The sequence below is a fragment of the Serinus canaria genome, chromosome 1, assembly GCF_022539315.1.
Source record: "Serinus canaria isolate serCan28SL12 chromosome 1, serCan2020, whole genome shotgun sequence".
Taxonomy (NCBI): Eukaryota; Metazoa; Chordata; class Aves; order Passeriformes; family Fringillidae; genus Serinus; species Serinus canaria.
In genome coordinates, this window is record NC_066313.1 from 19838195 (window position 1) to 19854684 (window position 16490).

The window sequence follows — 16490 nt, forward strand, 5'->3', positions numbered from 1 at the left end:
TCCTTCACTTTTCATCCTATTGTCCCCTTGTTCAAACTTTTTATCAGCATTTGAACAGTGAAGAGGAAAAGTTATTTATCACACTCTCAGCCTGTTATTGATGTGCAGAACAGGGAGAAAAAAAGGTTTGTTTCTGGCTTATGACTAAAAATAAACTAGATGTGGGGTAATTTCTGTCACATGCATTTAACAGAGTGCCTCTATTTGTGTTTCTGCCTGTTACTGGGATGCCTGATGCAATTTGGGTTGATGCAGTCTGGGTGGTGTAAATCTGAGCCAGTGGGGTGAGCAGAGCAAGGCTGAGGAAAGGTGCATGAAAACAGACCACAGATGGGCGAGATAAACAGGGTCCCTGGGCTGTGACTGAAGAGGCAGGTCTCTTTAATGGCTCTTAGCAACGCCCTTGCTCTGACCCTCCCTATATGTGAGGAAAATCAAATCAATACGCTGTTCTTCAAACCACGATGCTGCTGCAGCAGCAGGGCATTGTGGCAGTCTTCATCTCTTAAATTCATCTTCGCTTTTCAGTGTGCTGATCTCTGGATATCCATCCTTGCATCTCTGCTGAGGAAGACTCTGACTGCATCTTTAATCGGATTGCTTGAGATCCCATGCACAACCTTCTTCTTATTAGCAAGTATTAGGTAGGCAATTTTAAAGTGCTTTTGGATTTGCAGGCAGCTGTAATGTTAATCTGACAACCCTACTGTATTCTCTGTAAACATAGTAAAAGCATCTCTTTAAAACCTACTGTGTTTTAAATCTTGCTTTTTTTCTGTTTCTGTGGTTGGGCAAGGGGGACTGCTGTTTTTCCCTTCCTTTTAAAAGATACATAGCTGATTTGTGCTTTTGGAAAAGGATATTCCTTTGTGTATCCCTCCCCTGTTCTTTGGAGCTATAACCCAGTGCATATACAGTTACTTGCAGTGTTGATGAACATCTGTTCAACTGTCTAACATTTAGGGCAAGCTGCTCACTCTTTTATCCTTTAATTTTCCTGTGTATACTTCAAAGGTATGGACTGGGACTCTGCCCACTGAGTAAGTTCTCCCTTGTTTCCAGAGATGGCTAACAGAGGACCAAGCTATGGCTTAAGCCGAGAAGTTCAGGAAAAGATTGAACAGAAATACGATGCAGAATTAGAGTCTAGACTGGTGAACTGGATTATTGTACAGTGTGGAGAGCAGATAGAGCACCCTCCTCCTGGAAGGCAACATTTTCAGACCTGGTTGATGGATGGAACAGTGAGTGTTTTATCCAATTGCCCACTTTAATGTTTTTATCTGCACAGTGCTCCTGTGTTCTGTCCTCATTTAGGTAAATTGATCAGAGCTCTTGGTCAGTGCAGAAATATATGTCTTAGAATCTGATTTATTTCCTTTGACTAAAAGTCTTAATCTCAGAATATAAATTATCCTACTAGTGCACTGAGATCAGTACAATATTTATGATTCTTATGAGTCATGCATGTTTTATATATAAGTATGACTCATTCCTTCAGCTTTTTTCTCATGCTGTTAAATGAGATCTTTTTTTAAAACCAGATGTATGCTTTTATCTTAAAGAAATAATCAGTGTTGAAAAGGAAAGGTGAAGAGATATAGCAAATTTGAAAGACAGGATTGTGTCATAACTGTCTTCTTGGGAATAATTCTGTAGCTAAAACATTGTTCCATTGGTTTATTGAACAACAGGCAGATGCTGCTGTTTGCAGTGGCTTTAAGACTATGCTAATCATTGAATCTTTGCCAAAGTGACTTTAACAACATTTCAATTGACATTGCTTAATTTTTGGCTTGGGCATTAGGCTTCTTCTCTGTCAGTTGTTATATAACCTCTACCAGTGATTGCTTTGTTTTTTCTAGCAGATTAGGATTTCTATGGTTATGCTTTTTCCTCAGTTAATGAAAGCTTTAATGCTTTTCTAATATACTTTAATGATTATCAATTCACTTTTTGTTTTTAACTGAAGAAATTATGTCCCTAACAGAAACTGGCCAGGTCAAAAGCATTTTGCAACATCATTTCATGAGTACAAATTGCCTTCTAGTTTGGTGCCTGCTTTCTAATTCTGTTTCTGTCTTTATCTCTCAGCTGTTATGTAAGTTAATAAACAGTTTGCATCCAAAGGGAAATGAGCCTATTGCAAAGATCTCTGAATCAAAAATGGCTTTCAAGCAGATGGAACAAATATCTCAGTTCTTAAAAGCTGCTGAAATCTATGGAGTAAGAACAACAGATATTTTCCAGACAGTGGATTTATGGGAAGGTAAAAATAATAAACTGAAAGTCAGTTTACAGTCTTCGTTTTACTTTGATGTACATTTTGTCTTCTCTAATGTAATTATCTTTTGTTTCTGTTTGCCTTACCTCATTACCGTGTTCTTCCAGTGCTGCATTATTTCCTCTGACGGATTTATGTTACCCTGAGGGCATAACAGAACCTTTCCAAGCTCATGTGTTATCCAAAACCCCATCATTCTGATAGAAATTCACAGGCCTAATAAAATAACTGCTCTCTCTGCTAATTATTTCAAATTAAATAGCTCCTAATAAGAACATGGAAAGCCCTGATTTTCTGATAACAAAATTTTATTGAAGTCTTCAAATTATAAGCAAAGCTTAAATTATCCTGAGAAGAGCTAGGAAATGCATTCCCAGGAGCATATGTGCCTCTGTGAAGCTTATGAGTGTTCATTTATGACTAGTGAGAAACAAAACTCACTGCTTAATGCCATGTTGGCTGACCTTTCTCTAAGGAGACAGTCTTTTAGGAGAGGTCACTATGGCAACAGCAAAAAAAAACCTCAGGGTGTTCCTGTGGTTTTACAAGAAGGCAGGTGAAGTCTGTCTCCCTCCCAGGCTCGAAATGGAAACTGCTTGTTCTAGTGGCTAAAGAGCTGAGTCATTTGTGAATTCATGGGGCTGGTTTCTATGGTGGTACATCCCATCTTGGTGCTCTAACCAAACACACTGTATATGCTGCATCTCCCTGGACAAGGTGATGCAATGCTTTGGCTAAGCGCTCAGAGCAAAGACAGCTGCAGAGCAGTGAAAGACACATATGAAAGGGTCAAAAATCTCCCATGAGAATCAAACAGTGGAAAGAAGAAACAATCCACTGAGAAAGCTGGCCAGCATAGTTTGTGTAGGAGTATATATCAAGAGAAAAATGTGGGTTGTGTTTTCACAGGCAGTCAGAATATATGTGGAAAAGATCACTCTTCTGAAGGACGGCTGGAGAAATGAAAGACTAGGGAGCTCTTCATGAATGGGTTAGAGGGAAAGGACATACTTCCAGATAGTGTTACTGGGATCTGTAAATGTCTCAGAGTGCCAGATTTACTTGACAAATCCATACCTTTGGCACAAGGGCAGGATTGTTTCTTCCAGTTCATTCTTTAGGGTTTTATGCAATCTATCTTTACATGTCTTAAATGAAGGGATTTTCACTTCCCTGAAGTAGCACCTTCCCACCCCTCAGCCTAGCAGACTGTTGAGAGAGAAACTCCATCTAACTTGTAAGGGATGACAATTGCTCCTTTCAGATGTTGTTCTTTACAGTCTTTTGCTACTCATAATGGCTTCCCACCATGCATATGAAAATATGGTACATTTATCCTTACGAGGAAAAGGACTTGCTTTGAAGACATAATGCTCTTACTGCTAGTGGCTGTCTCCTAATTTCCTTTCACTCATCACCTTTTCTCAGCAGACTGAAGGTGAAAAGATAGTAACTCCTAGAGGACAGGAAGTCAAAACACAATTTGCAACCTAGGAGGAAGACATACGAGGCTTTTCTTCACTGTTATTTTAAGACTTCCCAAAGCTAATCTGTGACTCCTCACTTTCCCTCTCCCTTTTCATTCTTCCTGCTGCTCATTTCAGTGCTGGGATGACATAGTATGTCTCTCCAGTAGGGGAAGCTCTTTGTGTCTCACTGTAACTGACCTCTGTGCTGCTTCAGGGCTGAATTGTCAGAACAGGGATGCCTTAGCTGGGCAGAAAGGACAATCTTTATTTCACTTATAATTGCAGCATTCCTACACTTCACACCATTATCTCTTTAGAAAGAGAAATGTCAATGTATGTTTATAGAGAAAGAAAAGTGTGTTACTGAGAAACAGCTTTCCCCTGGCACTAATTATTTTCCATGAGCTTTTGCTTTGAAATTCTTAGCAATGATTAATGAAAATATTTTAGGATATGACCTGCTGTTGGCTGTTTCAAACTCACTCAGTCCATCTGTTGCACTTTTCTTCATCTCTTTGGCTTCTTGATCCAGGGGAAGTATCACCTCTTTTTTGGCTCCTTCTTACATAAATGTACTGTGCTGAGCAGCTTTCCCTGATCCATACCCAAGACATGTTCTCTGCCTTTTACAGATCCCTCCTTGTTATATTTCCAGACAGGCAAGAGGCAGGTGAACCAGTGAGCATTTTTTCAACATTTACAAAAAAGCTTTTCAGGAGTACTCTTCAGAGCAGTTCTCCATCTTTGTTTGAACCTTCTCCTTTCTGGACCTGGAGAGGCAGTCCTTCCAGATAGGTTTTGCCTATAGAGAAAGGCTTGGAACAAGAAGTGAGATGAGACCCCTTCCTCCTTGTCTTAAAAACAGTGCCAAATTCCTCTACAAGACTGTGCTATTCAAAGCACACTGCAGAGGACGCTGACATGGAGGAGAGTCATCAGTGTGGGTCCCTGAAGAGAGGCTGAAGCTGTGGGCTAGGTGGGTGCTCACATGGCTGTCAATAAACAAGTACTGGAGCTGAGGGAAGGCACTGACTACAATTTGCTGCAATTCCAGAGTTGAACCTGGCTTCAGGTGTGCGATCCCTTCTGTCAGGTAACTGCACTGAAAATTTAAAAAAATTTTTCCTGCTTTTTTTTTTTTCTTTATGCTGACCATCAATCCCTTTGTATTCTTTGCTGGAGGAGGTCAAGTGACACAAGACCACTTGGATTCAGGTCTTCCCTCACCCACAGCACTCATCATATGTAGCAAGGAGTCTCTGAAGAGCAGAGCTGTGGCTTTGCTTTGTCACGTGTCATTCAGCTCCCACTTACTCAATTTTCCGCCTACAGCATCTTACACTTGTCAAATGTGACAAATAAAGCAGAGCTGAGCACAGAGCGTGGGGGGACTGCCAGATGGCTCTGCAAGGCTGATCATCATATTTCACTGCCTGTCTTTTGTTCCTTTTGCTTTTTTCCTTTGCTTGCCATCATTATTCAGCTGATTCACTTTTAAATCCTTCTCCGCATCTCTTTTCATCCCAGGCAGTCACTGCACTCCTGCTATACAGCAGGCATCCCAAGGACGTTGTATGTAGCATCTGTTACAGCATATGGTACATCTGCTGCTGTGGGAGTTCTCAGGGGTCCTGCCCCATGCTCCTCTGGGTACGCCTGCGGACGTGCATGTGGGGAATGTCAGCTCTGTGGCTGCCCTCCCCAGCAAGGACCCCTCTGATGCAGTCTGCCTTAAATACAGTAAAATACATCAGTTCTGGAGGGCTGACAATTTATTTTATGAGCAAATGGTCCCCTGCTGATAGGATTTCTATAAACTTTAGTAGTCTATGACAGCCACAGTTGGAAGCTGATAGATGTTTTCAGCTTTAGTGTGCTGTCCTCACTTCAACCACTGTGTTACAGAGCTCTGGACTGCATTTGCCTGTAATCAGGGTGATGCACTACAAAAACACAGAGTGTGCACTGCTCCCTTCCCTCTACACTCCAACTCATCTACAGTGATGCCCATTTATATTGGTCCACTGGAGGTATTTCTGACTTCTGTTATCATCGTGTCTCCAGTGTCTCCTTTTTACTGAATTGCTTGTTTTCACCTGTGAAGAGCCAGAATCAGATCTATTAACTAGATACATTACTTTAGGAAAGAGGAAGAACTGGAATGAAAGAGGTGAGGGGAGTAATAGAAATGCTTATGGAAGGATTTCATAAGGGAGAAGCTAAAGGCAGATTTCCAATAACTTACTACCTCACACAAACAGAAATACCTGCTGCAATTTATTTTCACTAGAAAGTATTCCAAAAGGTGCATGTCTGGATTGGGTAATGAGTTATGTAACTTTTATTTGGCTAAAGCTGAGACAAGCCCTGACTTTCTGAACTGAGGAATGAAGTAAGATAGCAGAGGGAGAACATGGAAAAATAATGGACCAAAGGGGAGAAATTAAAGGTATGAAACTGAATAGCATCATAGTAAGTAGGAAGGTTTAGGTAGGTGCTTTGTTGGTTAATTTGGGAAGGACTGATAGAATTTACCTGCACAGGAGCTCCCAGAACTTCTGTGAGCTCTGTTAGCACAGGGATTAAACTGACTCTGAATAAACTGTTATTTAACACACTATTCTCCTTCAGCCACATTTTACTGACTATATTACCATTATTTGCATACCAAAATAATCTCTCCTTAGGAAAAAATTTTGTCAAAGTGATTCTACAGACTTAAAATGGTATGGAGGAAGGCATTAAAATAATCAAAGGCCTGAAAACCTGGAAATGCCTGAAAAATCAAGTTTTGCTTTAACTCCATCCCTTTGTTGACTTTAATAAGCTCTTGCATATCAGTGCTTTCCTTTCAGCAATGGTAACATAGCATTTATAATTCTATTAATGCACATCTTCAGGGACCTGGGGGAGTTAATTAATACATCAGATAAAACTGGTTTTCAGTGTGCCAAGCTATTTGTTGAGCAAGAATTTCCTACATTAATTTCACTGTTTGGCTTTCTAGGGAAGGACATGGCAGCAGTGCAGAGAACCTTAATGGCTTTGGGCAGTTTGGCAGTCACCAAGGATGATGGCTGTTACAAAGGAGATCCGTCCTGGTTCCACAGGTAAAGTCCAGAGCTCAGCTGCTCAGAGCTGTCTTCCCTGGGAAGCTGGTAATATCATCTGCCTTTAGGCTTTAAGGAAATTTATTGGGAAAGGAAGAGAAGAATATTTCCCAAGTTTCCTTGTAATAGGGAGGTTTTTTTCTCTGGAGGCTAGAGATGGGAAGATGGAAGGTGCAAAGGGCAAACATTTTTCATCAGGTTTGCTCTCTCACATCAGATAGCAGATAGAAAGACTAAGGAAGACAAGGCTGTTAAGGATGTCTGTGAACCCCCAAGTAGCAACCCCTTCATTTAGCAAGAGAAAGCATGAAGTCTCTTTACTTTTTTCATCCAGCCAAAAATTATTTCATTTCCTAGGCTTCTTTATTCTTGGGGAGCACTGCTTATCTGTAAAGAAGTCTCTGTCTTGGCAAAGCTGTTTATTTGTTCTGAAGTTCCATTTATTTTGGCTAAGGAGGCTGTAAAGCAGGGACAGAAAGAAAAGAAAATCCTCCTGCAGTTACTCTCCTGCCCCACACGCATATTATTGACATAAGTTTCTGCCATCCAAGAGTATCTCTTACACAGAAATGTCAAAGTCAGGTTAGCAAAAAGAGTTCTGACTGCTTGTCTTTGCTTGAATTTTCTGACATCTAGGTGAGGCTCAGCAAAAATAAAGCAAACTTCACTTTGTTTGTCTTAAACACTGAGCTGGTTAAACCAAATCTGAGATTTGAATTTCAGGTGAATAAATGCAAACTCCTATGCATTGTTTTAATGAAATCAGGTTACATTTACTTAATACACTGCACAAATAGATTTGTATTTATGGAATATAATGAAGTGTAAAATTTATTTCAAATCCAGTTACATTCTTTAATATAAAGCAGACATGAAATCACTATGACACAGACAGGCTTATTTGTTTTATGTAACTAAAACAAAGTCCCACATAGAAAAATTAATTTTCATCTGGACTCTTAATTATGGGGTGGGATAAGTTTTTGTTGGCATGGATGAAGATGTGATCACCTCCCTTCTCTTCTAGTTGTCTGTTCAGCCCAAACTACTTGGATAGCCAACCCATATCCATTGCAGTCCCTGTGAAATACCATGTTACTGTTGCTGCCTTAAGGAAAGCCGGTGTTAAGGCATGTTGCCAGTCAGGAGGTGTTTCCTGAGTAGCTTCTCTATCCCTTCAGGCAGACCAAACCCACTCACTGCCACCCAGTGTTACTCATAATTCAGAGCTTTCAGGGTGATTCTTAATCGCCTTAAGTTGAATTGAGAGACCTGTATCAAATGATGCAAGCATATCCATGAAGGGATCTACAGTGATTAGGATAATGCCACACTTGAAGTAAGCCATTTAACTTGCCAGTGTCTGACATTCCCAGTGCCATCAGACTGATATCCCCATCCTCGCATAGCAAGGTTCAAGGTTCCATAGCTGTTTGTTATTCTGTGGCTTGGCAAACACAACCACTAGTGTAAAGTTGGCACAAAAATTTGACAGATCTGGTGGGCTCAGTTTTAGGTAAGAGTGATGCCAGACAGGCCAAACAGAACTTGACATAGTGTGAGACATGGCAGGTGAGTAGACGTGCCTTCCTCTCTTTTCTTAGTCTCAGTTAAGGCCATTTCCACTCATCTGAAAACAAATCTTGTACATGTTATCTGTAAGACCATCATATACTAAATGTGGGGCTTGTGATGGTAAAAATCACACTATATGATCCAAGCCATATATGTGATTAACTTTTATTAGCCTATCCAGGCTATCATTTAGTCTCTCCTTTTATTTCTTCTTTGCAGTTCTTTGCAGTTCTCTTTTTTTTTTCTCGGTTTAATTACTTTTTGACTTTCTGTGGAAGTACTCATCAACATAGCAAAAAATTCTAGGAGGAAAGAGAAAAGAACAGTAGAATACTTTCCTGTTTTTTTAATTAAAATAGAGGCAGACACAGTGAACCTGAGATTCAATTAAGTAATAGGAGTTGTTCTAAAAACATTCTCTCATGAAGATTCTGGCAGTAGTTTTGCTGCCTGTGTAAGTATTCTGGAGAAAAAAATTAAGCGGCAGTGAGAGGGGCCTGCTTTCTGAGGCACCGCAGTTCTGTGTGCCTCCCCCAAAACAGTGAGTTTTCTACCAAGAGCTGTGGGATCTAAGAGCCTGTGGTGTGCCTCTATAGGCCCTCTTACTAGTCTATACTTCATCACTTGAGGACTCATTCTGGAAAATGACTGGTCAGCCCTGGTGTCCTGTGGATCTTTCTCCCCTTTCCACTTTGCTGGGCTTTCACGTGGACGTGAGTTTGTCTCCTGCAATTTCCTGAACACCCTGAGCCTAACAGAGAGTTTAAGTGCTTTCTCAGACTTGAGCCAGGGTTGTCAGCACAGTGCAGGATCTCACCCTCATAGAGAGGATCATGTTGATGGTTTTCAATCACAGCAGGTACCTAACCTAGTATTCTCATCTAGTGGTGGGGTGGGGAAGAAAAAGGGAACTATAACGCAATGCCATATTGCTGTGTAACCTGTAACCTAATCACAGGACAAACAGACAAAGCAGGGAAATAGATTCTACCCATGTCGGAGCAGAGTCTGGTAGATGAAAAGCCTCCCTCAGTCTGGGACTCTGCCGATTCATATGGCACATTCAATAACAACAGGCTCATTCTTCTCCATTGTAAATTGCTTTCCCCACCTAGTAGAAATGAAAGATGAATCCAAGATGAACAGTTTCTTGCAAGGCAGCAGAGTGCAAAATTTTCTCCTTCTGCCTAGCTGCCACTTTGACCTTCAATGCTATTTTCAGGGAGAAAAAGGCTTCTTTTATGTTCTAACAAAGGTTCCTTGATTCAAAGGGCTTTTGAGACCAGGGACACTGAACAAAAATGGTCAGTATGTTTTAACAGAAGATAAGGAACTGCCATACAGTTAAGACACAGGTGCAACGGGCAAAGCCTATTGCTTAGGAGGTGAGAGATCTGGAAATAGCAACAAGGCAAACATTCTGTCCTGCCTACAATCAGTGTCTCGTCTGCAAAAATGATCAAGTCCCTTCTCTGACCCACTGCTGCTCTTATTTACTCCACTGAGTTAAATTACAACAGTTTTTACTGTTGCTCCAGATGGGTATTAACTTGTAGTGCAGCACAGGTAAGTGTCTCATGGATCAGATCCCATGGACTGCAGCTGTTAAGAACTATAGTGCTCAACACAAATTTACCCTGTTTTGTGTTTTATATACAACGTTGCATAAATAGCTTACCTGTCACAGCTTCTGGGGAAATCCCTCGGGGTTCTGCTATAACAGGGACAGTAAAAGTCTAAAGTATTGTAGGTTTGACTAGAGCATTACTTCTATCTGCAGGAAAGCAATTAGCCCAGCCAGTACCGCCCAGCACATGGGATGGGGCAAATGACTTAATGCATTACAAGGGATATGAACCAATTTCAGATTGATTTTCATGATCACAATCCTTGTGTGATTTGATGATCCTACACAGAATGATGATATGTACGTATGTTGCTTTTTTTGTGTGTATCTGGACAGGAAAGCACAGCAGAATCGACGAGGATTTTCAGAAGAGCAGCTTCGGCAGGGACAGAATGTAATAGGCCTTCAGATGGGCAGCAACAAAGGAGCATCACAGTCGGGTATGACAGGCTATGGGATGCCCAGGCAGATTATCTAAAAGCATCTCTGTCTGTGGAGAAAACACTCTTTCTGCAGCATGGTCTGTTAAGGAAAAAAAAAAAAAGAAAAAGAAAAAATGCTTATTAGTTCCTTTTCTGCCTGGTTTTTAATAGTTAATGCTCTCTAAGGTTTAGGGTATTTTTGGTTTGGTTTGTTTTCTTTGCAGCTGCAAGAGTTCACCTAGGAACTTGGGGTTTTGTGGTGGTGTGTGTCAGTTCACAGCACGTGCGCACTGCTGCCTCCTACTTTTCACTTCTGAACTATGCAAAGACAATTATTCTGTATTAATTTATTTGCAAAGTGTTATCTTCCATATTTGTCTCACACTGCACTTGTATTTCAACCAGTAACCTCGTTCTTCAATCAGTGATGATATTGTTTGACTGAAGAATAAAGACAAAATAAAGATACCTCAAAGACTCATTATTTAAAGGAGGTAAAAACTGAAACCAACCACATGGTACTGTGCAGATGAGTTAAATATTTTCAATGGTCAATCTCTCTTATCTTTAACCAAGAGCACTCTCTGATTGATTCCCTGCTACAGTGTTTACAGTCTGTGTTACATGTTCAATTTAGTGTTTGTCTAAAGGCACATCCAAAGTATTTTCCTAAAAAGAAGAAAAATTTTACTATCCACTGAGTCTGATTCATATAGTCCCAGCCAATTTAACTCAGATTTTTCTTGACCTAATATGCTGGGTCATCTTCAGCCCACAAACTTGTGGAGCAAGCTAAGATCAGTTTTATAGGGAAAGCAAAAGCTGTGTGTGAAAACAAAGCAAAGTAAGGATTAATTCACTATTTCCCATTGGCAGGCAGACATTTATCTGCTTCCTGGAAAGCATGGCCTCAGCATGCATGATGGTTACTTGTCACCACAGCTATTCTCTTCTTCCTCTTCCCTGAGTTTTTGCTGCTGACCATGACACAATACGTATGGGATATCCTTTGGCCACATGGGGTCAGCTGTTTAAGCTGTGCATCTCCCAGCTTCTTGCCCACTCACAGTTGAGGGGACAGAATGAGAAAGAGAAAAGACTTTGGTACTGTGCAGGCAGTTTAGCAGTAGCCATTACTGGTGAGTTATCAACTTCTTTAGTCCCCAATCCAAAGCACAGCACCCAGCCAAACTCAGTACACCCACCAGCAGGTGAGTCTCCAAACTTAGGGAATTCTCCACTGTGAATGAACAGTCTGTCAGACAGAGGTGAGAACAGGCTTCATCTTGTGATAGTTGCTACTATACCAAGCAAAGAACAAAACAAGTTGTGTTTTAAATGCAAAGCAAGAAATAGAGCAAAAGTACCAGAATGCTTCTGACCTGCAAAACACCCACCATTCAAATTCAAATAGTCTATTATGCTCATTTATGAAGGGCTGTAAATGTGGCTAGTTTGCTGGAATGTCAAGAGAATGAGACAGTTTGCTGGAATGTCAAGAGAAGAAGTGGCTGACACAGTTACCTGGCCACCAAAGGCTAACAGAGCATTCTCTGAGTACTTGACTTGCCAGTCAGCACAACTGCCTTGGGGCTGTTCCCCACACACACTTGAGGGATGCACACTATTTTCTGTGCAGGTTTCCTTGCTATTGACTGTCTCTGGGCTTTCACTCACAAAGCCCATTCACCTCTTCCCCTCAAGCAAGAGGGAAGGGAAACATGATAAATGAACGCTGTGGGTTCTTTGGTTTTTTTCTTTTTAATTAATGAAAGTCTTCCAAGAAGGCTTGAAAACATAATATCTAGGCAGGTAACAAATGAAGATTAATCTGTTCTGACAGCTCTCTAAGTGCCTACATATACAGACGGGGTGATTTTTGTCTGGCTTTTAACCCAGTGACACATGCTGACAGCTAGGTGTTTACTAAATAGCCCTAGGGCCAGCCACACACAGGTTCATGTGGCTTCAAAAATTTCAGCCACTGAGTAAACTGAAAAGATGGTTCCTCCAGCCCATGGGAAGCTCTATCTTCCCTGTCAGGAGAAGAGAATAAGATCTCCCTGCTTCAACAAAGCACTGCATAGAAAGTGATATGAAGGTCATGTTGTTGGGGCTGAGTGGATCTGCAGTAGCTGCCACTAAAAAGGTCCTGTCCCCACTTGTACCTCCTCTTACAGCTTCCAGGGCATCTTGTCTCCTCCACTGTACTACTGTGACACTGGTTTGTGTTTACTACCTATTCAGGGCTATTCTTCTGTTACTTAGGTGAATTAGCTCAGCAGAATAACAGATGACAGCTCGAGAGGGTGCATCTCAGACAGAGGCGCTCACATTTCAGCTGTGGTAGGGCAGTAGTTCACCCACTGTGTCTATGACTTTGTAGTTTCTATTAGAGGATGGTGGCTGCTGTTCACATTCATCAAGATGAAATTTCTGGTGGCAAGCATTTGTCTTGCCATCAGCCCAGATTTCTTTAATCAGCTTATTTCCTTTTAGTAAGAAAATCTGCTGGTCTCTTCATGCTACAACTAATGTCATATCTAGGGGGAAGTTATGTACTATACTTTGAAAAGTAACCAACTTTATTAGGGAAAAACAGCTAAGTGCTCCAGGAAAGAAAATGTACACCATATAGCTCCAGACACAGAACCTGGTTGGTGTGGGAACAATGGCCAAAAATACTGATTCCCCAGAATCTTTTTTTTTGCAACCAATCCCTAAGATCATAACATATTCTTTTGCTACCTTAATCCATCAAACTAATCTAGCTGTTAGTACCTGGCAGTCAATGCTGCAAAGTATACTTTTTTCTGGGGGTTAGCTTTATCCTTTCATATTCCCATATGGCAGATATAGAAGTAGTAATGTTACTGTTAATTAAATGCAAATATGCTCTGGCATATTGGCCAGCTCTGGCATATTCTTCTATTAAAATATCCTTACTACTAAGTTTACAAACATCCTAAGCTAAGAAGTAAAGTAATGCAGTACCAAGTTAGTTGCCACCAACTTAACAGAAAACATCATCACTTCTCTTATATTAGCAATAAGCCATTGTAAATTTGCTTCTACTGCATCAAAAGCACCTATTCAGGTCTCCCAGAAGGCTAATTAATTTATGTGACAACCTTGTGTAGTTAAAAGCCTTGATATACAGAATAAAGTCGTATAAGAGCTTTGAACACTGAGGGGTAGAGTGTGTGTTTGGGAGGAGGGGTTTATGTGTTTCCTCTCCTAGCTCTCTAATGCTCAGGGGGGAGTTTCCCCTGCAGATGATGAACAGCATTTCACTGAAGGCTTTGGACTCAGTTTGACAGCAAGGACAAGCTAAAACAAGATTCCCCACACACTGCCTATAATCCTGTTTGAAGCCTGGTTGTAACTTGATGAGCTATCCCAGGAATAGAATAGAATAGAATAGAATAGAATAGAATAGAATAGAATAGAATAGAATAGAATAGAATAGAATAGAATAATAGAATATTTTTGTGATTAAAAATAAAAAACATTGTAATATCATCCCCTTCATCAGCTAGAGAAAGCCCCATCAGAGCAGGCTTGACCAGAAACACCTTAAATATTGTCACCTTGAGCTTCATTTTCCCATATTTCTAGACAAGTAAATTACATTTATCTGCCTTTATAGATGTTTTGAGACTGTGATCTCATTATGGACAATTCCTAAATAACTTCTTTTTAACATTAAATTGGCATCTAATGGCCTTCTGAAAGGATGTTCAACAACTTTGTGAGGGAGGAAGAACTGCATACATGAGTATGGGATCCAAGTTTATCTCCATGTACAAGAAAAGCAGAAAGAAAATACAGTGAACAGAAAGTATTAAGTTCAGCCAGTTCAATTAAGCTGGAGTTTGAGGGCTGTCAGGCAAACATAACAAGATCTGTTTAAAATAAAAATTAATGAGGGTGAATAGCATGAAGAGGCTTTGCTCTCCAGTAAATCAGCCCACAGCATCATTTTCTAAGATGCCTGTGCTAAACAGCATCTCCCACACTCAGCAGGGATGAGAGTAGAAGGAAGGTGCTCCTTGCAGCAATAGGCAGCAGCAGCCCTGTCTCTTTCACCTGGAAGCTGTCTGTGTGGGCTGTTCACAGGCCACAATACATTCAGACCAAGCTTTCTTGTTTTACTGACTTCTTAGGTCCAAACAGAGCCCCCAAGGAGCAAGGATAAGGACTCAGGAGATAAAAGGTTCATTTCCATGTCTGTAATTTAATGCAATTGGCTCTGGCTGTACTGTTTGGATTGGCTATCTCCATTCCTCTAATGGGAAATACTAACACTAGTGGTGGTTGGAACAGCTCAGATATCAATAGCATCCCTGATATGGTAATGTCTCCTAACTAGAAATAAGCTTTAAATATGTTGAGGAGTACCTTTAGAGGAAAGAAATTCAGTCATTTACTCTAAGCCTGTGATTCTGTGATTGCCATGGTAGGTCCTGAGCAATGGAGTAAGGAGTTACGAAGGCTGCAGATAAGCCTGTGTACACAGATCTTCCTACAGCTATTTTGTCTTCTACAAACTTTAAGAGAAACATAAAAGCTGATTGTTTTAATGCATGCAAGAGCTACCAAAGGAAACAACCTGCAACACCATACATTTAAGGTTGTCACCAAACAGAGTAACAGACAATTTTGTCAACACGAGTTTTGTGCACAGTATGCTCTTGACAGGAAACAATTTTCCTCTTCTATGGGGCTTGCCATCCTGCAGAAAGGGCAGGTAAGAAGACAGCACAAGCCACTAGCAGGAAAACATTCAGAAGCAGCCACTACTCCACACCCTAAAAAATCAATGCATCTATTTTAACTTTGCTGAGGTTGCCCATGAATCTCCAAAATAAAACCACCACAGTTCTACAACTAAGGCTGAGCAGCACAAAACAATGAGATAAAATGACAGAGAGGGACAAAAAAAAAAATTAAGTGTTACCACAGAGGGAAAATCACTGCCTTGGTTTGAAGGAAGCTCTTCTGCTTTCACCTGCATTGTTTGCACTACCACACAGTGTGTGTTGCTGTGACATTCAAATGAAGTTAAAATGCCATTCCTCAGATGTAGAAATAGATTTGTCTGTGGTACTATTGGATTTATAGGGGATATTAGAAAGGTGACCTTTCTCCCTAATGAAATTTCTGTTAAAGGACTCAGGTCGAAATGTTACTCTGTTATTGGGCAGCAGTAAATCTTATGCTCCACTGAGACAGTGCTCTGCAGACCATGTGGCAGCTTCAATGTTTATGTCTAGGTTCAGATGTCCAGAAACTCAAGAGAGCGTTCTACTTTTCTGAGATCTGCAGGGCCCAGCTTCCTGGCAAGGGGACAGGCAGTGCTAGAGGGAAGGAGCAGGCAGCCTCAGGCTTTTGGGGGCTGGCAGCAGCACATATCTGAGACAGGCTGGTGACTGCTGTTGCCTAAAATCAAAGACCAAAATTTCCAAACAATATTAAGAGTGCTTATATTAAAAGCAGATCTTTAATGAAAGCTTTCAGATGCACATATATGGCTCTGTGCACAAGCACAATTGATTTACTACAAATTTTATAAAGTTAATTAATTAGTACATCTAGCAGATACATCCAATAAGAGACCAGTTGCCCCGGTAACCCACCCTTAGGGTCTGCACCTTGGAGTTGTTCCAGGGATGTCTTTGCCCTTTTTCTTGTTATGTCTTCTAAGTTCTAATGCAAAACAATGTCTAAGTTCTAATGCAAAACAATGTCCTTGTTAGAATTCCTCTTATTGAAAATAAGACTGAACATAATTTTAGGAACATGTTAGACAGGGTTAGCTTATTTTTCTAAAATGTGAAAGAAAGGGCAGGAAAAGTACTAGAAGCTATATAACTATTTATTAACAGTCTACAAAACTATAAGTATGTGAAAAATATATGAAAAGCAAAAATCTTCAGGCATCACTGCTGCATATTTTCAAACTGGATTTTAAGAAAATTTTTATCCTGTCAGCAAATATGT

General features: G+C 40.6%; 1 protein-coding gene across 1 annotated transcript; it reads left to right on the forward strand.

Annotated features, from left to right (window-relative positions):
- Positions 1 to 548: 548 nt before the first annotated feature.
- TAGLN3 (transgelin 3) lies at positions 549 to 10858 on the forward strand. The gene is made up of 5 exons (XM_018920225.2): positions 549 to 644; positions 1063 to 1244; positions 2095 to 2269; positions 6761 to 6863; positions 10402 to 10858. The coding sequence occupies exons 2-5, from the start codon at positions 1065 to 1067 to the stop codon at positions 10541 to 10543; spliced, it is 600 nt and encodes a 199-aa protein (XP_018775770.1). The 5' UTR covers positions 549 to 644; positions 1063 to 1064; the 3' UTR covers positions 10544 to 10858.
- The last annotated feature ends 5632 nt before the right edge of the window (positions 10859 to 16490 follow it).

Bases quoted from the DNA above. Each gene is read 5' to 3' on its own strand.
- TAGLN3 (XM_018920225.2), top strand. From the start codon at position 1,065: ATGGCTAACAGAGGACCAAGCTATGGCTTAAGCCGAGAAGTTCAGGAA. The intron at 1,245-2,094 runs GTGAGTGTTTTA...TTTATCTCTCAG, and splicing joins CCTGGTTGATGGATGGAACA to CTGTTATGTAAGTTAATAAA. The intron at 6,864-10,401 runs GTAAAGTCCAGA...GTATCTGGACAG, and splicing joins GATCCGTCCTGGTTCCACAG to GAAAGCACAGCAGAATCGAC.